Source organism: Eschrichtius robustus, chromosome X, assembly GCF_028021215.1.
Source record: "Eschrichtius robustus isolate mEscRob2 chromosome X, mEscRob2.pri, whole genome shotgun sequence".
Taxonomy (NCBI): Eukaryota; Metazoa; Chordata; class Mammalia; order Artiodactyla; family Eschrichtiidae; genus Eschrichtius; species Eschrichtius robustus.
Window position 1 is genome coordinate 74601571 of NC_090845.1, and position 25320 is coordinate 74626890.

Consider the following 25320-nt stretch of genomic DNA (forward strand, 5'->3'; position numbering starts at 1 on the left):
ATGAATAAAGAAAGAAGAAAGATGGGAGATAGATACAAGCAGAAGAATAGTATTAATATATACTTCCCACGCAACTAGACTAGTACCAAGTGTGTTACCCTAATTTAACCCTTTGTTTTCCACAGCTGAAGCAAATGATCAATTTTATTTTTGAGAGAGAGGAGAATTGTTTCCTGCAGTAGTAGAAAAATAAAATAAAGAGAAAAGCAAAGAATTGTGGTATTATTATTCGGGGCACACTGTTTCTATTTGTGAAACTTTTGTCCTTATAACCCCATAGAAGAACCTCCTGTTGCAGCAGCTAAAGTAAGGCCGTGTGTGTGTGTGTGTGTGTGTGTGTGTGTGTGTTGAGGAAGGCTTATTACTGTGGGAAATTTTTTTTTCTTTTCTCCTCAAAATGAGTCAGAGAATAATATCCTAGTTTGTATAATATAAGGTTAAATATCTTTGTAGAAAATATAATAATGTAATTTTCAAAAGACCTCATTTCTAGGCACAAAAGTTCATACACCGTAGGAAACAAAGGCATGGAGACACTTTTGAACTTTTGACTTTTCATTTTCTTCTTCCTAGCCCATATCTCAATGGTAAATCTAAATAGACTAAAGACTCCAACCGCCAATGCAACAGGTGATAGTTTTATATGAAGCCTGTGAAAGAACTTTGTCCCTTTTTTCTTTGGTTCAAAGTGCACAAAGGGTGGTGCTATAGAAGCAGAAAGACTTTATAACCCAAGAATTTCCATGCTACTTGGAACTGTTGCATCTCTGAGGCACATGGTTGTCTGGAGCTAAAGATGACTTTGTTAATATTAATGATCAGAAAGTAACTTTATAACTGGAAGAACTCCAACAATCTGATTTTAGGAATCTAGTACCTGACACACCCTTCTTGTTTAAGCTATCAACTTCTGAGGAATTACTAGGTTGGTACAAGAGTTTGCCTGATATAGCTTACCTGTTCAGGATTTTGCACTACATATTGCCTAATAGTGGTCTGCGGATATGTAGTGACTTTCACTGTTGGAGAATGGAGTTCCTGTGAAGAAAAGATAAAAGCTGCATATAATCATAGTTATTTAGTGACCTTGGAGCCAGAATAATAGGGAGCAATTTTCAGAGTGAAATTTTAAAAACCATTTACATAAATGATGACATATGAATTTATGTTTTGGTTAATTTCAGTCTCAAAAACATACATGAAAGAGTGTGTTTATGGGCTCAGCACCATGCTAGGTATTTCTATTATACTCATTGAATAGTAATTCATCACACATTCCAAACTATGTTTGATGAGAGTTTCAAAATATTTGTTTCATTGTAAATGCCCCCACATGATTAGAAGAAAATATAGCTTAATATTTATTAATCAGATCTTCTGTTTGGAAAGGACATCCTATAATTTAAAAAATGAAAGGAGACGCAAAGAGAAAACTGTGTGTGTGTACACTTAAACATTTAAATCTTCAGTGTGGTGGCAGGCAAGGGCCATAAATAACGTTAAAAGGGAGACAAAACACCAGAACAAAGTCATTTGTAAATTTTTGATGGAAAAAGAATGGGTATCATTAATATAAAGAGAGTTTTTATACCTCGGTGAGAAAAAAAAATCTTCACATTAATAGAAAAATGAGCAAACGGTATGAAAGCAGAAAAGAAGAAAAGCAAATGATTAATAAACAACAAAAATTATTCAAACAAACTAAGAATCAAATAAACATAACAAAAGAATACCATATTTTAACTGGGAAAATGTTAAAATAATAAAGCTGATGAGGGCACAGTAGGAGGAGCATTTTCCTGTGGAGAGGGGAAAGATTAAATAATCATTCATAAGCTGAAATATGTAGCCATCGAAATAATGATCTTGATAATACAAATTTACATTAAAAAGCTCATAATAGGGAGGAGAGAAGATGTCGGAAGAGTAAGACGCGGAGATCACCTTCCTTCCCACAGATACAGTAGAAATACATCTACACGTGGAACTGCTCCTACAGAACACCCACTGAGCGCTGACAGAAAACGTCCGACCTCTAAACAGGCAAGAAACTCCCCCCGTACTTGGGTAGGGCAAAAGAAAAAAGAAATAACAGAGACAAAAGAATAGGGACGGCACCTGCACCAGTGGGAGGGAGCTGTGAAGGAGGAAAGATTTCCACACACTAGGAAGCCCCTTCGCGGGCAGAGACTGCGGGTGGCAGAGGGGGGAAGCTTCGGAGCCACGGAGGAGAGCGCAGCCACAGGGGTGCGGAGGGCAAAGCGGAGAGGCTCCCGCACGGAGGAGCGGTGCCGACCAGCACTCACCAGCCCGAGAGGCTTGTCTGCTCCCCCGCCGGGGCAGGCGGGGGCTGGGAGCTGAGGCTCGGGCTTCGGTCGGATCGCAGGGAGAGGACTGGGATTGGCGGCGTGAACACAGCCTGAAGGGGTTAGCGCACCACAGCTAGCCGGGAGGGAGTCCCGAGAAAAAGTCTGCAGCTGCCGAAGAGGCAAGAGACTTTTTCTTCCCTCTTTGTTTCCTGGTGCGCGAGGAGAGGGGATTCAGAGCGCCGCCTAAACGAACTCCAGAGACGGGCGCGAGCTGCGGCTAACAGCGCAGATCCCACAGCAACAGGGGCGCAGAGGGAAAAACGGAGAGACTCCCGCACAGAGGCTCGGCGCCAAGCAGCGCTCACCAGCCCGAGAGGCTTGTCTGTTCACCCGCCGGGGCAGGCGGGGCTGGGAGCTGAGGCTCAGCTTCGGTCGCATCGCAGGGAGAGGACTGGGGCTGGCGGCGTGAACACAGCCTGAAGGGGTTAGCACACCACAGCTGGCTGGGAGGGAGACCGGGAAAAAGTCTGTAGCTGCTGAAGAGGCAAGAGACTTTTTCTTGCCTCTTTGTTTCACGGTGCGCAGGGAGAGGGGATTCAGAGCGCCGCCTAAACAAGCTCCACAGACTGGCGCGAGCCGCAGCGATCAGCGCGGGCCCCAGAGACGGGCGTGAGACGCTGGGGCTGATGCTGCCGCCTCCAAAAAGCCTGTGTGTGAGCACAGGTCACTCTCCACACTGCCCCTCCTGGGAGCCTGTGCAGCCCGCCACCGCCAGGCTCCCGTGATCCGGGGACAAGTTCCCCGGGAGAACACACGGCGCACCTCAGGCTGCTGCAACGTCACGCCGGCCTCTAACGCCGCAGGCTCACCCCGCCTCCTCCGTACTCCTCCCTCCCCGAGGCCTGAGTGAGCCAGAGCCCCCGAAGCAGCTGCTCCTTTAACCCCGTTCTGTCTGGGCGGGGAACAGACGCCCTCAGGCGACCTACACGCAGAGGCGGGTCCAAATCCAAAGCTGATCCCCAGGAGCTGTGCGAACAGGGAGAAGGGGAAATCTCTCCCAGCAGCCTCAGAAGCAGCGGATTAAAACTTCACAAACAACTTGATGTGCCTGCATCTGCTGAATACCTGAATAGACAACGAGTCATCCCAAATTCAGGAGGTGGACTTTCGGAGCAGGATATATTAATTTTACCACTTTTCCTTTTTTTTGTGAGTGTATATGTATATGCTTCTGGGTGAGATTTTGTCTGTATAGCTCTGCTTTATAATAGCTTTATTTTACTTCACTATATTATAGACTCCTTCTTTCTTTCTTTCTATTTTTTCTCCCTTTTACTCTGAGCCGTGTGGACGAAAGGCTCTTGGTGCTCCAGCCAGGCATCAGGGCCGTGCCTCTGAGGTGGGAGAGCCAACTTCAGGACACTAGTCCACAAGAGACCTCCCAGCTCCACGTAATACCAAACAGCGAAAATCTCTCAGAGATCTCCATCTCAACATCAAGACCCAGCTTCACTCAACGACCAGCAAGCTACAGTGCTGGACACCCTATGCCAAACAACTAGCAAGACAGGAACACAGCCCCATCCATTAGCAGAGAGGCTGCCTAAAATCATAATAAGGCCACAGACACCCCAAAATACACCACCAGACGTGGACGTGCCCACCAGAAAGACAATATCCAGCCTCATCCACCAGAACTCAGGCAGTAGTTCCCTCCACCAGGAAGCCTACACAACCCACTGAACCAACCTGAGCCACTGGGGACAGATACCAAAAACAACGGGAACTACGAACCTGCAACCTGTGAAAAGGAGACCCCAAACACAGTAAGATGAGCAAAATGAGATGACAGAAAAACACACAGCAGATGAAGGAGCAGGGTCAAAACACACCAGACCTATCAAATGAAGAGGAAATAGGTAGTCCACCTGAAAAAGAATTCAGAATAATGATAGTAAGGTTGATCCAAAATCTTGGAAATAGAATAGACAAAATGCAAGAAACATTTAACAAGGACGTAGAAGAACTAAAGAGGAACCAAGCAATGATGAAAAACACAATAAATGAAATTAAAAATACTCTAGATGGGATCAATAGCAGAATAACTGAGGCAGAAGAAAGGATAAGTGACCTGGAAGATAAAATAGTGGAAATAACTACTGCAGAGCAGGATAAAGAAAAAAGAATGAAAAGAACTGAGGACAGTCTCAGAGACCTCTGGGACAACATTAAATGCACCAACATTCGAATTATAGGGGTCCCAGAAGAAGAAGAGAAAAAGAAAGGGACTGAGAAAATATTTGAAGACATTATAGTTGAAAACTTCCCTAATATGGGAAAGGAAATAGTTAATCAAGTCCTGGAAGCACAGAGAGTCCCATACAGGATAAACCCAAGGAGAAACACACCAAGACACATATTAATCAAACTGTCAAAAATTAAATATAAGGAAAACATATTAAAGGCAGCAAGGGAAAAACAGCAAATAACACACAAGGGAATCCCCATAAGGTTAACATCTGATCTTTCAGCAGAAACTCTGCAAGCCAGAAGGGAGTGGCATGATATACTTAAAGTGATGAAGGAGAAAAACCTACAACCAAGATTACTCTACCCAGCAAGGATCTCATTCAGATGTGATGGAGAAATTACAACCTTTACAGATAAGCAACAGCTGAGAGAGTTCAGCACCACCAAACCAGCTTTACAACAAATGCTAAGGGAACTTCTCTAGGCAAGAAACACAAGAGAAGGAAAACACCTACAATAACAAACCCAAAACATTTAAGAAAATGGGAATAGGAACATACATATCGATAATTACCTTGAATGTAAATGGATTAAATGTTCCCACCAAAAGACACAGGCTGGCTGAATGGATACAAAAACAAGACCCATATATATGCTGTCTACAAGAGACCCACTTCAGACCTAGGGACACATACAGACTGAAAGTGAGGGGATGGAAAAAGATATTCCATGCAAATAGAAATCAAAAGAAAGCTGGAGTAGCAATTCTCATATCAGACAAAATAGACTTTAAAATAAAGACTATTACAGGAGATAAAGAAGGACACTATATCATGATCAAGGGATCGATCCAAGAGGAAGGTATAACAATTGTAAATATTTATGCACCCAACATAGGAGCACCTCAATACATAAGGCAAATACTAACAGCCATAAAAGGGGAAATCGACAGCAACACAATCATAGTAGGGGAGTTTAACACCCCACTTTCACCAATGGACAGATGATCCAAAATGAAAATAAATAAGGAAACACAAGCTTTAAATGATACATTAAACAAGATGGACTTAATTGATATTTATAGGACATTCCACCCAAAAACAACAGAATACACATTTTTCTCAAGTGCTCATGGAACATTCTCCAGGATAGATCATATCTTGGGTCACAAATCAAGCCTTGGTAAATTTAAGAAAATTGAAATCGTATCAAGTATCTTTTCCGACCACAACGCTATGAGACTAGATATCAATTACAGGAAAAGATCTGTAAAAAATACAAACACATGGAGGCTACACAATACACTGCTTAATAACGAAGTGATCACTGAAGAAATCAAAGGGGAAATCAAAAAATACCTAGAAACAAATGACAATGGAGATACGACGACCCAAAACCTATGGGACGCAGCAAAAGCAGTGCTAAGAGGGAAGTTTATAGCAATACAAGCCTACCTCAAGAAACAGGAAACATCTCGAATAAACAACCTAACCTTGCACCTAAAGCAATTAGAGAAAGAAGAACAAAAAAACCCCAAAGCCAGCAGAAGGAAAGAAATTATAAAGATCAGGTCAGAAATAAATGAAAAAGAAATGAAAGAAACAATAGCAAAAATCAATGAAACTAAAAGCTGGTTCTTTGAGAAGATAAACAAAATTGATAAACTATTAGCCAGACTCATCAAGAGAAAAAGGGGAAGACTCAAATCAATAGAATTAGAAATGAAAAAGGAGAAGTAACCACTGACACTGCAGAAATACAAAAGATCATGAGAGATTACTACAAGCAACTCTATGCCAATAAAATGGACAACCTGGAAGAAATGGACAGATTCTTAGAAATGCACAAACTGCCGAGACTGAACCAGGAAGAAATAGAAAATATGAACAGACCAATCACAAGCACTGAAATTGAAACTGTAATTAAAAACCTTCCAACAAACAAGAGCCCAGGACCAGATGGCTTCACAGGTGAATTCTATCAAACATTTAGAGAAGAGCTAACACCTATCCTTCTCAAACTCTTCCAAAATATTGCAGAGGGAGGAACACTCCCAAACTCATTCTACGAGGCCACCATCACCCTGATACCAAAACCAGACAAAGATGTCACAAAGAAAGAAAACTACAGGCCAATATCACTGATGAACATAGATGCAAAAATCCTCAACAAAATACTAGCAAACAGAGTCCAACAGCACATTAAAAGGATCATACACCATGATCAAGTGGGGTTTATCCCAGGAATGCAAGGATTCTTCAATATATGCAAATCAATCAATGTGATACACCATATTAACAAATTGAAGGAGAAAAACCATATGATCATCTCAATAGATGCAGAGAAAGCTTTCGACAAAATTCAACACCCATTTATGATAAAAGCCCTGCAGAAAGTAGGCATAGAGGGAACTTTCCTCAACATAATAAAGGCCATATATGACAAACCCACAGCCAACATTGTCCTCAATGGTGAAAAACTGAAACCATTTCCACTAAGATCAGGAACAAGACAAGGTTGCCCACTCTCACCACTATTATTCAACATAGTTTTGGAAGTGTTAGCCACAGCAATCAGAGAAGACAAAGAAATAAAAGGAATCCAAATCGGAAAAGAAGAAGTAAAGCTGTCACTATTTGCAGATGACATGATACTATACATAGAGAATCCTAAAGATGCTACCAGAAAACTCCTAGAGCTAATCAATGAATTTGGTAAAGTAGCAGGATACAAAATTAATGCACAGAAATCTCTTGCATTTCTATACACTAATGACGAAAAATCTGAAAGTGAAATTAAGAAAACACTCCCGTTTACCATTGCAACAAAAAGAATAAAATATCTAGGAATAAACCTACCTAAGGAGACAAAAGACCTGTAGGCAGAAAATTATAAGACACTGATGAAAGAAATTAAAGATGATACAAATAGATGGAGAGATATACCATGTTCCTGGATTGGAAGAATCAATGTTGTGAAAATGACTCTACTACCCAAAGCAGTCTACAGATTCAATGCAATACCTATCAAACTACCACTGGCATTTTTCACAGAACTAGAACAAAAAATTTCACAATTTGTATGGAAACACAAAAGACCCCGAATAGCCAAAGCAATCTTGAGAACGAAAAATGGAGCTAGGGGAATCAGGCTCCCTGACTTCAGACTATATTACAAAGCTACAGTAATCAAGACAGTTTGGTACTGGCACAAAAACAGAAATATAGATCAATGGAACAGGATAGAAAGCCCAGAGATAAACCCACACACATATGGTCACCTTATCTTTGATAAAGGAGGCAAGAATATGCAGTGGAGAAAAGACAGCCTCTTCAATAAGTGGTGCTGGGAAAATTGGACAGATACATGTAAAAGTATGAAATTAGAACACTCCCTGACACCATGCACAAAAATAAACTCAAAATGGATTAAAGACCTAAATGTAAGGCCAGACACTATCAAACTCTTAGAGGAAAACATAGGCAGAACACTCTATGACATACATCACAGCAAGATTCTTTTTGACCCAGCTCCCAGAGAAATGGAAATAAGAACACAAATAAACAAATGGGACCTAATGAAACTTAAAAGCTTTTGCACAGCAAAGGAAACCATAAACAAGACCAAAAGACAACCCTCAGAATGGGAGAAAATATTTGCAAATGAAGCAACTGACAAAGGATTAATCTCCAAGATTTACAAGCAGCTCATGCAGCTCAATAACAAAAAAAGAACAACCCAATCCAAAAATGGGCAGAAGACCTAAATAGACATTTCTCCAAAGAAGATATACAGATTGTCAACAGACACATGAAAGAATGGTCAACATCATTAATCATTAGAGAAATGCAAATCAAAACTACAATGAGATATCATCTCACACCGGTCAGAATGGCCATCATCAAAAAATCTAGAAACAATAAATGCTGGAGAGGGTGTGGAGGAAAGGGAACACTCTTGCACTGTTGCTGGGAATGTAAATTGATACAGCCACTATGGAGAACAGTATGGAGGTTCCTTAAAAAACTACAAATAGAACTACCATACGACCCAGCAATCCCAATACTGGGCATATACCCTGAGAAAACCATAGGTCAAAAAGAGTCATGTACCAAAATGTTCATTGCAGCTCTATTTACAATAGCCAGGACATGGAAGCAACCTAAATGTCCACCGACAGATGAATGGATAAAGAAGATGTGGCACATATATACAATGGAATATTACTCAGCCATAAAAAGAAATGAAATGGAGGTATTTGTAATGAGGTGGATGGAGTTAGAGTCTGTCATACAGAGTGAAGTAAGTCAGAAAGAGAAAAACAAATACCATATGCTAACACATATATGTGGAATCTAAGAAGAAAAAAAAAAAGGTCATGAAGAACCTAGGGGTAAGATGGGAATAAAGACACAGACCTACTAGAGGATGGACTTGAGGATACGGGGAGGGGGAAGGGTAAGCTGGGACGAAGTGAGAGAGTGTCATGGACATATATACACTACCAAATGTAAAATAGATAGCTAGTGGGAAGCAGCCACATAGCACAGGGAGATCAGCTTGGTGCTTTGTGACCACCTAGAGGGGTGGGATGGGGAGGGTGGGAGGGAGGGAGATGCAAGAGGGAAGAGATATGGGAACATATTGTATATGTATAACTGATTCACTTTGTTATAAAGCAGAAGCTAACACACCATTGTAAGGCAATTATACTTCAATAAAGATGTTTAAAAAAAAAAAAAAGCTCATAATATTATATAAGATTAAGTGAGAATGAAGATATAAAACTGCATATATGGTATGATCTTAATTTTTTTATTTGAATGGAAGAAAACACAACAAAATGCTAAGAGTACTATCTCTGGGTAGGGGACGGGTCATGAGTGAATTTTATTTTTTCTTCTTTATGTTCTTCTGTATTTCCAAATTTTCTAGAATAAACATTTTTTGTCAGAAGTAAAATTTACAGCAAACTTAATTCTAGAGCCCTTTATTATGAAAAATAACAGTAAATGCAATTTTATGACTGGATTTGAGTGTAGTGAACAGCTCTGTGATTTAAGTAGACTTACTTTTCTGAGCTAATCCTATCTTGGTGGTCCATCCCATGGGGCTCCACTTTTAACTCAGTTGTAGCCTTTATTCCACTGTCCTATATTTTGTTAGGTGTGTGACCCATGTTAGTCTGAGTTCTTTGGGAGTAGTGATTGGTTCCAATTCATCTTTGTGCAATATTTGGTACATACTTGGCACTCAGCAAATGTTCGCTGAATAAATGCATGACTCTAACTGATCTAGCTTTAGGCCAGGCCGAATTGGGACATGGTAGGCAAACTTTTCTTTGATAATCTTACTTGTTCTGCATAATATCACCTTTTCCTCACTGTACCCCAGGTCTAGAGACCAGCTTTTGTCCATTTGGCCCTTCACTATTCAAGTTCACATCGTGACGCTTCAGTCTGGGCAGGCATTGTTTTCTCAGAACAGTATCTTTCTCCCTCCTGTCCTCCAAATCCTGCAGCCTTTATACTCCCCTCCTGTGTACTAACAAACTTAGGATGTCATATGGTTTATTTACTCAGAATTTATTTTTTAATATGTGGGACTAGCTCATTAAACACATATTTGTTAATATGGTATTTAATTATTATTACAGGTACCTTTGGAGATATAATGTGTACACTCAAAAATAATCTTAAAAGTGGGATTATTAGGTCACAAAGGTTAAGGGAACTTGACCTTGTGTGTCTTTCAAATCATGCACCTTGGAGAAGGGCTAGTTCTGACCCTGTAAGTTATTCTCTCTGGATATAAATGTACAGTATTATCATTCACAAAGTCACGTCCTCAATCAATCCAAGATCTAGGTACTTCATTTCTGCTCAGATCAAGGATCCTTAAAATATACATAATCAGGGCTTCCCTGGTGGCGCAGTGGTTGAGAGTCTGCCTGCCAGTGCAGGGGACACGGGTTCGAGCCCTGGTCTGGGAGGATCCCACATGCCGCGGAGCAGCTGGGCCCGTGAGCCACAATTGCTGAGCCTGCGTGTCTGGAGCCTGTGCTCCGCAACAGGAGAGGCTGCGATGGTGAGAGGCCTGCGCACCGCGATGAAGAGTGGCCCCCGCTTGCCGCAACTAGAGAGAGCCCTCGCACAGAAACAAAGACCCAACACAGCCATAAATAAATAAAAATAAATAAATTAAAAAATATATATATATACATAATCAGTGGGAGATCCTTGGCAAAAAATAAACTGCACTCAAACAATAACAATCAGATTGAGTAGACAATGAAATTGAAAACCTCAATTCACAGCACTTGCTTCACATTCCTATAATGGGCTGAGCTGACTTTCATATGTAAGGCTCTCCTTTCCAGTTTTATGTTCCTGAATTTTTGTGAATGTGTAAAGCTTTATGAGGGCCTAAAGATCACTTAAACATACAAGCAAGGTTTACACAAAAAGAAAATAATCTAATCTAATCCATATCTTATTTTACCTGTTCAGTATTTGGGGTTATATGTAGAGTGCTTGGGGCACAAGTAGATATTTTCAGAGTTGGAGAATGAAGTTCCTGTTGATAGAAACAAAAGGGGGTTCAGAAACTATTACTGAGCAGTGTCATTTAAATGTCTTAGGTTAAGGTATTAGTATTTCCTTTATTTTTTATTTTTTTAAAGATTTATTTTTTTATTGATTGATTGATTGCTATGTTGGGTCTTCGTTTCTGTGCTAGGGCTTTCTCTAGTTGCGGCAAGCGGGGGCCACTCTTCATCGCGGTGCGCGGGCCTCTCACTATCGCGGCCTCTCCTGCCGCGCAGCACAGGCTCCAGACGCGCAGGCTCAGTAATTGTGGCTCACGGGCCCAGCTGCTCCGCGGCATGTGGGATCCCCCCAGACCAGGGCGCGAACCCGTGCCCCCTGCATTAGCAGGCAGACTCTCAACCACTGCGCCACCAGGGAAGCCCCCTTTATTTTTATAATAACCCAATTTGTCAGAAATAAGAACGTTATTTAGTGCTTTCTTAGATGATGTCCATCTTTCCAAAGAGCACATTACCAATTCCTTTGTCAGCATTGCAAGTAATCTAATGAAAAATAATTTCTAGAATGCTTTCATAACAATACATACTTCTTGCACTTTTAGTTTGCATCCCATTTTTTGCTTTTTTGAGAACTCGGCTGATGTATCCCCCAATGTTATTGTATGTCTGCAATTAACAAGATTTAAAATTTATCAAACAAAAACATTAAATGTAAAAAAATCTGAAACCAATGTAGGAAACTACCTTTGAAAACTCAACTAAGACTACTGCTCTTAGATTACTTCAAGCTGATTTTTAATTCTGCTTCGTGTGATCTGCTTCTAGTTTAATTTCAAAGAGTAGGTTCTGATGTTAAAGAATGATCCATAAAGATGAGTATGATTTTTGATAATGATTAGATAAAATGGTCACTCTATCGATTATGCTGGCATTCTTTACGTTTTTCCCAGATCAGCAAATTGCATAACTTCATCAGTGTGCAAAGAGTTGACAGCATTACTCAATTTCTTCATACATTACTATAATTTACAACCAATTGACACAACTCCAGGATATATTCCTAAAATGATAAAAATAGTGTTTTCTTCAGATCAAGGAGGTATTAAAAATCGGAATCACAGACTTACAAGGGAAACACTGACAGACTAATACCGAAGTATAGCTATAATGTAGGTGTAACATGCTGTTCTTAAAACAGGACTGTGCATTTACTCAGATTGCCAAATGTTCTGCACACTGTGGTTTTCCTTTTGGTTCAACTTGTAACATTTTCAATCTTCCTCCCTCTGTTACATCAACAGCAACACTGCAAGCTTAATGTTTCTAGGCAGACTTTGAATAGGTTCCCAGATTTCCTGCTGGTAGCTGAGGATAATTGCTCAGACAAATGCACAGAATTAAAGACTTTAGACCGAACAGGTACGTGTTCTTCAGTTTAGGAAAATGGCTACAAATACAACCAAGTGCAGGTGGATTTGGCCCACAGATCTAACAGGAATAAGTTCAGAAAGACAAAAAAGGTGCTTTTTAGTTATGCAATAGTGCATGAATACACTCTAACATAAAAATTTATAAAGTCAAAGATCTTCCCTTAACCATCCTCCCTTCATTCAAATCTCTTACCCATATTTATACATATGTGTATAAATAATAATATTTACTGCTTTTATTATTCTGCAATGTAAGCCTAACAATATCTCATATTATAGATTAATGTCTTAATTCATTATTTTAAATTATAGTGTTCCATAATGTTTGTTTGATAGTTTACTTATCTATCTTTTTAAAATTGTTTCCAGGTTTCCACTATACTGCAGAGCATACTTGTGCAATGTGAGTATTTCTCTAGAATCCCACAAAGTGGAATTACTAGGGCACAGAATATGTGCATTATTCATTTTAACACATACTGCCCAATTGATTTCTCAAATGGCTATGCCAATTCCACATCCATCAGCAAAGTGTAAAATTACTCATGTGTGAAAGATGCTTTTATGAAAACTTTTAGCCTTTTTAGGCTGTGGCTAGTAATACTAGGGTTATTTTGAGAATACAGTTAGTGCACACTGCCTGGTACCTTGTTCTATAGATAGTAGTTCTTTCCCCTTCCCTTTACCCTATTCAAATCTGATGACATCAGCAAATTAAACAGAATGAAACTTAACTAGCTATGTGGAGTAGCTTTTAAGATGAAAGAGTACACTGAGAAGTTTTATAAACTTGCTGAAATTAACCCAAGTAAGAATACACACACATACACAAATATATATATATGTGTGTGTGTATATGTATCTTACATCTTTAGGGCATATATTGATAGGCAGTTACTTTACTCAGATGCCAAGATAGCAGATATTCAAAAGGCAAATTGGTGTATTTGCACAAAGACTAGTCTAGTGCTAAAATGAAGAAATTATTCAATCTTCTTATATTTGGAAAGCTGGTACATTAATTCCACAAATTATGCTTTACTTAATTGTTCTGAGCCTTCATTATTAGAATTGATCTAGGCAAATGTGGCTTTTCCCATACAACCCTATGGAAACGAAGGACAAATGGAATGACTTCAAAAAGTAAAATATTAAGTCGATAGCTTAATATGGGTCAAAGAGATTAAGACATATGGCAGTGACCATCATGAGTTTAAATTGCAGCAGTATTAGACTTATCATAAGGTGGAAAAAAACCTATCTGAATATAAGGTGTATTAATTTCAGAAAAACTTGCTAAAGAAAACCCTTTTCCCCTGAAAGTCTACGGAATTAGGTAAGTAGTGTGAGTAAAGGTCCAAAATGAACATTGTCTTGATGATGGAAGTTACTTTCAGTGGCATCTAGCTCTAGGCAGGATTGCAGCAAGTCATCCCACAAGTAGCTATTGCCTATTCTACAGGAAGTGATCAAAAATGTTTGTGAATGAATGAATGGATGAATGAAGAGGATGTCTTAGTTTTAAAGGCATCTCAGGAATAGAAATCTAAATCTCTCTCTTGATAACCTACATCAATGTTTAATTTTCAGTGTCAGTCATCTGTATAGAGCTTCCTTAAATTCTTCATGTTGAAATCATTAAATCTAATGAATAGTTACATCTTTTGTACTTATGCCCTCTATGCCATAGCCCCATGTTCCTTATAACAAAATAATTGAAGGCTGGGGAAGGGGTGGTGGTGACTATCGTAATATAGTGGAAAGAGTCCTGTGCTTGAAGTCCAGAGACCTAGGTTCTACTTCTAGTTATACCACTATACCACCAGCCAGCTGGGATAATGAACAACTCATGCCATCTTCCTGAGCTTGTTTCCTCATGTGAGAAACGGGATGTGGGTATGTGTAAGTGTGGATTGGAGGATCTTTAAGCCCCATTCTATTTCCGACATTCTGTGAATATAAGAGGTCACTCCCAGCTTATTTTTCCATACAGACAAGACAATTTCAAATCCTTTAAACTTGTCAGTCTTGTATTCCTTTGATGAAGATGATAATGACAACTAGCACCTATTAAGAGCTTTCTATGCCAAATATGTTACATAGATCATCTTATTTAACACTGAGAAAAACTGCCATCAGAAAGGTACTACTATAACCCCATTTTACATATGAGTAAAGTTAGACAAAGATAGGTTAAGTAGCTAGCTGAAGATCACACAGCTAATACTAAGGTGTTGGGATTCCAACTCAAGTAGCGTGATGCTACTTAATCACTAAATCCAGAACTCATGCCCTTAATCACTATACTTTCCCACACCTATAGCCTGCCTCATTATATTTTCTGTTTTTCAAGTTGTGGAACATAATTCTCCTGTTAGATTTGACTAATTCTCATAATAAGAGGCTAGATATTTGACTCTTTTTATTATTTACTATCAAAAGTAACTTTTTGGTGCCTGAAAACAAGAAATCCACCCATAACTGACCGTGTGAGAGAATAGCCCTGATTAAATATTTTAAACTTCTACCAATTCAACAGGGTTTTTTTTTTTGAAGTAGACAGCATGATATATTTACAGAGTGTACATACAGAACTCTAAACTCAATAAAACATTGAATTTTTATTTAATTCTCATATCATTTAAGCCCTTTGATTTTGCAGGAAAGCCCTACTTTTTCTGATCAAATATTCAGCCTAGTATTGAGTCGTTTATTCCTGTGGCTCGCATTTGCTAAATCCATAAATATTGCCTGTTGGCAACATTCTTTAGGTAGAGTTTTGTTGAAAAATAATTTTGTTTATAATTAGTAGATTTAGGCTTAGTATGAAATCCAAGACTGTTTTTCCCATGATGACTAAAGTCATTTTCTACTTTGGGAAAGTTGTAGCAGCCCTCTTCCCTCTTCCTCCTCATCCCCACCTTTTTCCTTCTTCTCCTCCTCACCCTTCTCTTTCCCTTTTTCTCCTCCTCTTCCTCTTATAAAGTACACATGGCATTACCAATTTTAAGATCAGAATGGATTAAAATCAGTCTGCTTTTCTGGGATAATTTTACAACATCACTTGAGATAATTGTTCATACCTTGGTTTAACCTAAATCATAGTTGGGATACAGGAATCAGATATCAGAGACTGTATGACATAAATAAGAGTCAAATGTATAGATCAGGAATATCCAGTATAGCATGGTGGTTACAAGCATAGACCTAGAACTAGACTGCTTAGATTTAAATCCCAGTTCTACCACATACTAGCTGCATGAACTCGAGCAAGTTACATAGCACTCCTGTGCCTTGGTTACCTCATCAGTAAAAATGGGAATGATATTTGAACTTTACTTACTAAAGTTTAAAATTAATTCAGTAGCTTAAGGGACATAGGCAGTTCCAGAGAGGCTATGAAACTCAGATCATGTGCTAAAAGAAAGGAAGGTGCATTTTGATTGAGGGGGGTTATTTCATCTTTTTCCTCTTTTTAAATATTTACTCTTTCAAAAAGTAAGGTTCTGGGGAAATTATGTAAAGGATAGATACAGTCACCCCTCCGTATCCACAGGTTCTGCATCTGCAAATTCAACCAACGAAGGATTGAAAATATAAAAAAAAAAATCTGGAAAGTTTCAAAAAGCAAAACTTGAATTTGGTGCGCTCTGGCAACTATTTATATAGTGTTTACACTGTATTTACACATCTAAAGATGATTTAAAATACAGGGAAGGATATGCATAGGTTATATAAGATACTTGATCATCCGTGGGTTTTGGTATGTGGAGCAGGGGTCCAAGTATCAATCCTCCTCAGATAGCAAAGGATGACTATATGTGCATACATACATAAAAATATTTCATTCAGCTCTTTTATAAAAGTTTTATGAATTTAATTTTCCTTCTACTGAAATTGTCATTCTAAACTTATACTTTGAAAGTTTGTGGCTTCATTTTGTGTTTCATTCCTATGTGTCCGTTAAAGCTGATCATGTACTTTGGCAGCCCTTTGATTGCACATTTGCACCACCATGAATTTCTTTGAATTGTGATGATCTTAGAGGTAGTTCTATACTTAAATGAATAGCTTGAATATATAGATCTGCAGTGTCCAGTAGAACTCTCTGCAGTGGTGGAATGCCCTGTGTCTGTGCTGTACAGTACAGTAGTCACTAGCCACATGTGGCTGTTGAGCACTTAAAATGTGGCTATTGCAACTGAGGAACTGAATAATTAGTTTTATTGGATTTGAATTAATTTAAGTGTAAATGTAAATAAGCACATACTACCCTACTGGAAGTGTAGCTCTAGAGGAAGCTTTAGGTAAGAGGCAGACTGCAAGCAAGCTTTAATGCTCAGCATCACTACATTTTAAAAAGGAAAAAGAAAAAACCACACACTAAAAAAACTTCATTTCAAATATTGAGGTTCAAGTTCAAAGACTCTAAGAGCATGGGAACTTCCAAATTACTCTTTCTAAAGGATATTTATGCCAGTAAACATTATAAATACATTCCTGCTGCTCCAGTCTTTTGATCATATACCATGTTTTAGAAAATTGCTTTAATGCTTTTCCTCATTAGTCTTTCTTAGCTAGCAGAGCCCTAATAAGCCTTTCATGCATATGTGTTTACCTAATCTTCCCAGTGTCAAAGGAACCCTTACTTTATAGTCTATTCATTTAATTTATTACCGTAGTTTGTGCAGCTAATGGCTTTTGTTGGCTATATTTTTATAAATCAATAATACAAACAGAAAGAATTATCCAGTGCTAACTCTGTGCTGGACACCTTCACATGTTATCTCAATACTCACTACAACTCTGAAGGAAGGTATTATTGTCCCCACTTTACAAATGAGGACACAAGGTCATGAGACGTCAAGTCATTTATTCTGGGTAATACAACATTAACACTTACTGTGTGTCAGGCACTGTGCTGTGTATTTTCCACCATATATTATTGCATTTGACTCTAATAACAATCCTATGACTTAAGTGTTATTATCACCCCATTTTATAGATGAGGCAACTGAAGCATATAGCTAGCAAGTCCGTGAACCAGGAATTAAACCAAAGAAGTTTAAAACCTAAGCTTACACTATTAGCCACTACACTTGACTGTTTCATAGTTCAGTTCTCCCCAAGTCTACCTCATCACTGCACATTTATTATTTGTAGCTCTCCCTGGGACACTACACATAGATTCATTTGGATGGGTATTTTCTCCACACAATGTTCTCTGTGACTGATTTTTAGGATCTACATAATATGAACATTTTCAGTCAATACCTATTGGCTTTCATTTTCCTATTGATAACTCTGATCAAAGAGTTCAAGACCTTGGTGCAATATGTAAAGGAGAGACAGCGAGACTGCTGGGAACGAGAATTAGGTAATAGAAAAGATTACATGCATAGTACAGGACTTTGTTCTTTAAATATTTGGAATCTTGTTGAAATAAACATGGCACTCTTTCATGTTGCCTAATTTGAATTTTAAAACTTTACTTAAAAACTAATACATAATATAATGTTCCAAGAAGGAAAACCATGGGAGCCTTGTATACGCTTCTGTCAGTTTTAATGACTATGAGAATCACTGAAAGTAATAATAGTGACTTAGGAAAAGGCTAGGCTGAATAGTTTCAAAAGAGGCAGTATCTTTAAAAACCACCTGACATTTATGCTGACAGAATTTGCCAAGGCAAACGGCCATTTAAATAGGCCATTTAAATAAATTTTCGGAATAGTTTGGGAGATGCTTTTGTTAGAACCTGTCAAAGACAGTAACATGGTTAAACACTTGCCTTAGGTTATTGTTGAGATGCTGTTCTGAACTTTGTACAGGAAGAAACATGTAAATTATAATGACCTTTGTTTATATGAAACAAACACTTCCTTAATTTAGGATAAAATCTGTGATCCTGTTCTCATGTAAAGAAAGCAATAGAATGTAATAGTAATAGAACTCCTTCCACTCATCCCTTCCCTCCAAGGAAAATCCCTCATTTAAGAGACCCATTCCTGGATTCTTTCTTCTTTTCTTGAAGGCAACTAGGAGAGAAAATAAAGTATACAGTCACTTTGCAGTGCATGCTTTTTGTCTTTAAAAACTGAAAGTACATACGTTCTATTGGAAGCCAAAAAAAGGACGGCTATTAAGATAGCTGCTGTTGTGAAGAAAAAGTTAGCTCAAATATACTTGTTTAGAAAGGTTTTCACTTTTAAATAGGGTTTAAGAGCATGGCAAACTTGCAGTTATTTTACCAAGAATTGTCAAGAAAAAAAATTTGGATCACAACAGTTAAAGGAAAAGTTCACCTCCCTCCCCTTTGCCCACACCACCTTCACACACACACACACACACACACACACACACACACACACAATGATAGCTCGTGAGTGCCATTGACTCAAAACAGGCCAAGCAATTTATCAGACCTCCCTTAAACAAGAGACAATTGGCAAGGGCATTTTCACCCAGCAATTAGTTGCACTCAATTTCTATAGCTTCATTTAACTGTAAGCACAAAAGTGATGACCAAAGCTGAAAACTCGGGACTCTTTATCCTATAACCTCATTGCTTTCTCAGGCAACCTACTTCCCTGAATAATCATTCACTTTAGCGACCACTCCTTTGAACAACAATTTTTCAAAGCAACACACCCATCCCCACAGAAAAGGAAAATTTTCTGATAGTGTATAGAAATCCTGGCACAGTAAGGGAACTATCCACTATCTCTGTAACCAAAGAAAAAGGAAAAAAGTCATGTAAACAAAGAAAAGCCCAAGCTGGGTAATTATTGAGAGCAGAGGCCATTCATAAACTCACTCACATTCTCCCCTGGACTGCTTTCTGGAGCTAAATTTGGTTGCAAGTTTCAAATTTTAAAAAATGGTAATCCATAAAACACAATCTCTAAGAGATCCCTTCTTGCACCAAAATGTTTTATTCAATAAAATATTGATGGCTAAAGCACAAAATTATATTTTAAAATGAAATATAAACATATAGGACACCTACAGACCAGGTCGTATATATCTGTCCTCAATATGGACTCTCCTTGGATAAGCAAATGGTATTTATCCACATAATCATGGTGCTTCTTACATAATAGGCACTTAATAAATATGTGTTCAATGAATGACTAGTATTAAAAATATTTTATTTTGATCAATTTCTCTCTCACACAACAGAACTTCTCTGTATACGTGGAAAATATCTTGAACTTCGTAAAAAGCTAAAATTAATGGAAGAGAAATACATATGTCCAATGCGTATTAACATCAATGCTGTTCATTTGAGGCAGTGTTTCATTCTGAGTTAATGATGGTTGTTTAATGTTTAGGCCTTTTAAAAGGTTGAGCCATAAGGTTTTTGTTTTCTTTAGTTTTATGTAGTTTCTAGAATTCCATTTATTTACAAGACTATATTCAGTTCTAAAATGCACCTATGACCTTGATTACACCTGCTTTTGATTTTTCCTGTTCATATGGATAAACTTAGTAATTTTAATTCTACCATCAGTTTAGACAATTTCACTATACCTGGTTTCTATATTCAGTTTTCTCTGAGAAACACTCTATCAGTCAGACAAAATAATAACTGTGGGAATCATAAAATATATCTGATCAATTTTAGACAAGAAGCAAAGCAACATTATATCTGGAGAAATTTAAAATATGTTTATGTCTATAAACACTATTTTAGTGCACAACAAAGCAAAAAAGGAAAATCGTGGGCCAAAAAGCCAGAAATAGAAAATACTAAAGTGCTGCAAAAAGCATTTGGTTAAATCTAAAATGTCTACTACATAAGCGAAAATTAAGATTCAGGAAGCAAAGCAGAGTGACATCAATTTTGGTCTCTCAAAGGGAACATATTTTACTACTGGCAATTATATATTTTTTTAATCTTAGGAATTCTTTTACTGTCATCCAAACACAAAAATGCTAAAAACAATTCAAGTAAAATTTTAATTGAATTCATGATAACCAACAATTGATTATAATACTTATCTTCCTAGCTGCCATGGTCACAAAATTTAGCATCAGAATAATTGCTATATACCAACTCAAAATGTCATTGAAACATGGCATATTAAGGAGAGAAATTTAAATCATAAAACAAAAAGTGTTTTAAGTAATGTGTACTGCTTGCTTGTGCTTGGCATGGTATATAATAAAGCTGCCACCACATCTTACACATTTCGTTAACATGAAGGTAATTTCAGATCAATTTTAGGTCCTACTTTATACAATGCCATCCTGCCACTAAACATGGAGAAAAGAAATAAAATAATAGAATAATAGTTTCCTAGTCACATTCTTTGTGGCAGCTATCTAAAAGCTTTCTTGCCAAATTATCTTTTAGTGGATTTATGAATGCCCTTTGATATCTAACTCAGTTTGAAATTTTATAGTCAAATTTCCTTTCTTATTTCACTAAGAGAATGAAGATTCTTATTTTTTTTCCTTTACCACATATCTAGAAGTTCACCTCCCTCTTCCTCACCCAGCCCTTTTCTTTCTTTTCAATTATAAATCACTTCAGACTTCACAACACCCTCCATTCCAATCTCTTTTCCCTGTTTCTGCGGCCATACTTTCTGTCCCTAAGGCTCTTTATAAACTCCTTTGGGGAACTACATTTCAGGATGGAGCTAGTCTTGTGAGGATCACTTAGCAAATACCAGGTAGAAAGGTGAGTCTCGTAAAAAACTCAACCAGCTTGGTCCCAGGAATATTAAAAAGGAAAGTTGAACTATGGAGTATACAATAAAGTGTGACCCTAAAAGTTGTTCTGTGGTCAATGTTAATAATTTGCCAAATTTCAGATTTTTAAATTTCTATTTATTTTTCTTTTACTAGGAAGTTGATAAGAAAAGAGGTTAATGTATTTAAATAACTACGCCAGATAGGGTGATTTTAGCATTCGTATGATAATGGTAACTGTTGTTTCAACTTCCCCATTGTTTTGGGGCTACTCAGGAATATAGGTGACACCCACTTTGTTGTTCATTAACATCACTGAATACTGGAATGTACATTTTCATTATTATTATCACAAACTAGTAGTTTTGACCTTTTATTTTTCTTCCCTTTGACTTCAATGCAGGTGGAGTTTTTCTCAAATAGGAAATTACTGACAGTGAATACTAGGTTTTTCTTCATATTTTTCCCTCAAATTAAGCTAGGAGTGAAATAAAACAGGAAAATTGTGGCCTTTGTAGTTGTTGGGTTACCTATATCTTTAAAAACTTCTTTTTAAAATAGTTTCGGGCTTCCCAGGTGGCGCGGTGGTTGAGAGTCTGCCTGCCAATGCAGGGGACACGGGTTCGAGCCCTGGTCTGGGAGGATCCCACATGCCGCAGAGCGGCTGGGCCCGTGAGCCACAACTACTGAGCCTGCGCGTCTGGAGCCTGTGCTCCGCAACAAGAGAGGCCGCGATAGTGAGAGGCCCGCGCACTGCGATGAAGAGCGGTCCCTGCTTGCCACAACTAGAGAAAGCCCTCACACAGAAACGAAGACCCAACATAGCCAAAAATAAAGAAATAAATTAATAAAAAAGAAAACAATGATAAAATAGTTTCTTTATATACTTTAGAAATGTTGCTTCATATCCTAATTAAAATTATTGTTTTGGGAAAAATAATCCATATTATTCCAGATCAGCATAACAATGCAACATAAGATATCAGCCCGATGGTTGCTTTTTGAGCTCTTCACAGTACTACTTGTATCTTGAAACATAATTTCAGTTTGGATGGAAGTTTCCAGAAAGCTTAAAGACATGCAAATTTAATATAAAGAGAGTCAAAGATGAAAACAGGCATAGAGCTGTTAATTTTATATTCTTACAGTGTTCTTTCATATTCATTGGCAAGAGTATTAACACAGATACTGATGCTAAACTAACCCCTTTAAAAACAAATTTGTTTCATTTTAAAGGGTGTCTTAGACTTCCACCATTTTTAGCTTTCATGTAACAATTGCTTACATCTTGCCTTCCTCAATCTTATATTCACTCTTTCAATATTCCTTCTACTAATATTCATAAATTATCCACCTGGGGTTTCCGTGGTGACGCAGTGGTTAAGAATCCGCCTGCCAATGCAGGGGACACGGGTTCGATCCCTGGTCTGGGAAGATCCCACATGCCACGGAGCAACTAAGCCCGTGTGCCACAACTAGTGAAGCCAGCGAGCCACAACTACTGAAGCCAGAGAGCCACAACTACTGAAGCCCGCGCCTAGAGCCCGTGCTCTGCAACAAGAGAAGCCACCACAATGAGAAGCCCGCGCACAGCAACAAAGACCCAATGCAGCCAAAAATAAATCAATAAATTAAAATGTATTAAAAAAATAAAAAATAAAAAAATAAATTATCCACCTTGACTATACAAGAACCAATGCATCATTTTCAAAAGATGAAACACATATGACAATTCAAATAGACATTGTGCCTGTCACTTATCCTGGAGTAGCATACTATTTGCTAAACACAAATAATTGCTCATCACTCCATACATGCCATTGTCCCTGCACCACCATATTTGATACAAAAAAACCTGTTTACTTTTGATATGAAGTGAATCAGTGGGAACCTATTTTATAAAAATGACTGTATTCAAGTTGAGGATTGCTTTGTGGTAGGAGCAAAAGAATACCTCAGGTCATATATTCCAATCTAATTCAACAAAAAATGAACCATCCTGTGCTCTAGTTAGATTATGAAAATCACTGGAACTGATAAACAAATGACTACGGGAACTAGTAAATGAAAGAACAGCCAAGAGATGGAATTTGGGTGACCATACATTGCATATATAGCTGCAATCCAAGAGATAATATCCTGTAGAACAGAGCCAGAGAAGCAGAAAGAAAAGAAATGAGGTTCAAAAGCAAATAAAGGCAACAAAGATTTCCCCTTTCTGGCATAGCTGTCTTTGTGGTACCTGGGAACGGTCGCTCCAAAGCAAACTTTGGTAGGAGGAGGCAGTTTTGAGAGAGGAGCACACTTCCCGTGAGCCGATGGGGTCCAAGGCCTCAACCACCTTGTTCATGGGCCCACTGTAAGTCCTCACTCGCTCATACACTACATTTTTTTCTGGAGGCTGCTGGGCTTGGCTTGACTGATGGTAGCAGTGGTAATGCTGGGGCTGGCACTGCAGCCCTTCTGGGGATTGCTGAGTCCCACAGCTGCTGCTGCTCATCTCACTCCAATAGTTTGAGCTCATCATCTTCTCAGTGGTCAGCAAGGTACTCCCCAGATGCTCTCCCTAAGGAACAAACAGAGAGAGATCATGAAAGAAAGGGGTAGGAAAGCAGGCAGGCAGGCACACGTTAGAAGCCTTTTATCAACCACCTCTGCCTATAGTGGTGCCAGCGAGAGATGGGAGTTACCTGAGCAACAGCTGAAGCAGGTCTGGCAGTTACAGAGGAGGCAGCAAAGTAGTTGAGTGCAAATGCAAAGTGGAACCACCCCTTAAGATTGCTCCAGGAAATAGTACTGCCACGCCCCTGAGGGGCGGAATCACTGGGTAGGTTTACCTGCCGGGAGAGGCCCTGCCTTGTTATGGAGATAGCTACTAGGCTGCCCAGTAGGCTAGGGAAGTCTGGAAAGAGCAGGAATGTGGAATTTCAGGGCTAAAGCCAGAGCTTCCAAATCCACAGTCTTGGAAATTCACTTGAACTGTAAATAGGCAAACAAAGACATGCCCATGCCAAAACTTACTTCAGAAAAAAGGTCACAAACGTCACATGAAAGTGGCTTTCCCATGGTTTTTAAGCTTATCAAAGGTAATTACAAGCATGAGTATTATCATTCCAGAGTCCCAGACCAAAATAAGGGGTATTAGCCTAAGGACACATTAGTTTTCACAGATAAATCTTCATTCTTTGCAAAACCCAGCTAGTAATTGCAGTTAAGGGAGATTGCTATGAGGTTTCCTTTTAGCAACACTCTCTAATTTGTGGACCTGTTTATCTTGCTCCAGGCCTCATGTGGCTTTCTAATTTAAATTGAGGAAGATTTGTCTAAATGATTAAATTGCTGTCTGTACGTGGGAGATTTGGTCAAGAAAAATCTAACCATTCCAGAAACACTTTGCATTTTAGCACTTATATTTATTGTTTCACATTTTTACAAAGGAATGTACCCTGACTTGATTTGTGCCTTAGGAAACACTGAGTTTGATTGCCTTTTTAATATCTAGTTGTTAAGGGAGCTGCAAGTCCTGAGAGGTGCCTTACCTGATATAATGAGATTAAATATGCTCAGCACTTATATTTATCACTACTTGAAATTACAATCATAATGCCTACTTAACCACCAGATTTTTCCCTGCAAGATATTTCAGCACCACGGAACTCTAGAATACTCACTGAGGGTGTCTTCAGAAAAGGGACATCTTCCTAGTGTGTATATATACCATAGAACCCAGCACACCACCACCATTCTGGAGAGGAAGAGAATATCATCAAGCTGGCTAGCCAGGTTTTTATCTGCTAAGTGAACAAAAGGTAGTGACTTACTGGTCATTCACTCTGACCATGCGAGAAGCTTTACATGGAATATCTGTCATCCTCACAAATTTATGAGGGTTTATAGGCGAGGAACTGAGGCAGAGACACAGAGAGGCTGAAAAACTTCCCAAAGTTAAACTACTAGTAAAAGATGAGTCTGGGATTTGAACATAGAGCCTATATAGCTCTACTATATTATACTGCTAAGTAAAAATTTAAATTATGTTCTGTATCTGGACATTCAATACATCTTCTAAGTGGAAAACTAAAAC

At 38.4% G+C, this 25320-nt stretch overlaps 1 protein-coding gene across 1 annotated transcript in view; it reads right to left on the minus strand.

Moving 5' to 3' along the window:
• POF1B (POF1B actin binding protein) overlaps positions 1 to 25320 on the minus strand; it is a 145568-nt gene that overhangs the window by 77336 nt on the left and 42912 nt on the right. The window contains exons 2-4 of the mRNA XM_068533418.1: positions 23479 to 23802; positions 11061 to 11135; positions 958 to 1038 (exon numbers count right to left, since the gene is read on the minus strand). Coding sequence (XP_068389519.1) covers positions 958 to 1038; positions 11061 to 11135; positions 23479 to 23763 — 441 coding nt within the window. The 5' untranslated portion in view covers positions 23764 to 23802. The remainder of the gene's footprint in view (positions 1 to 957; positions 1039 to 11060; positions 11136 to 23478; positions 23803 to 25320) is intronic.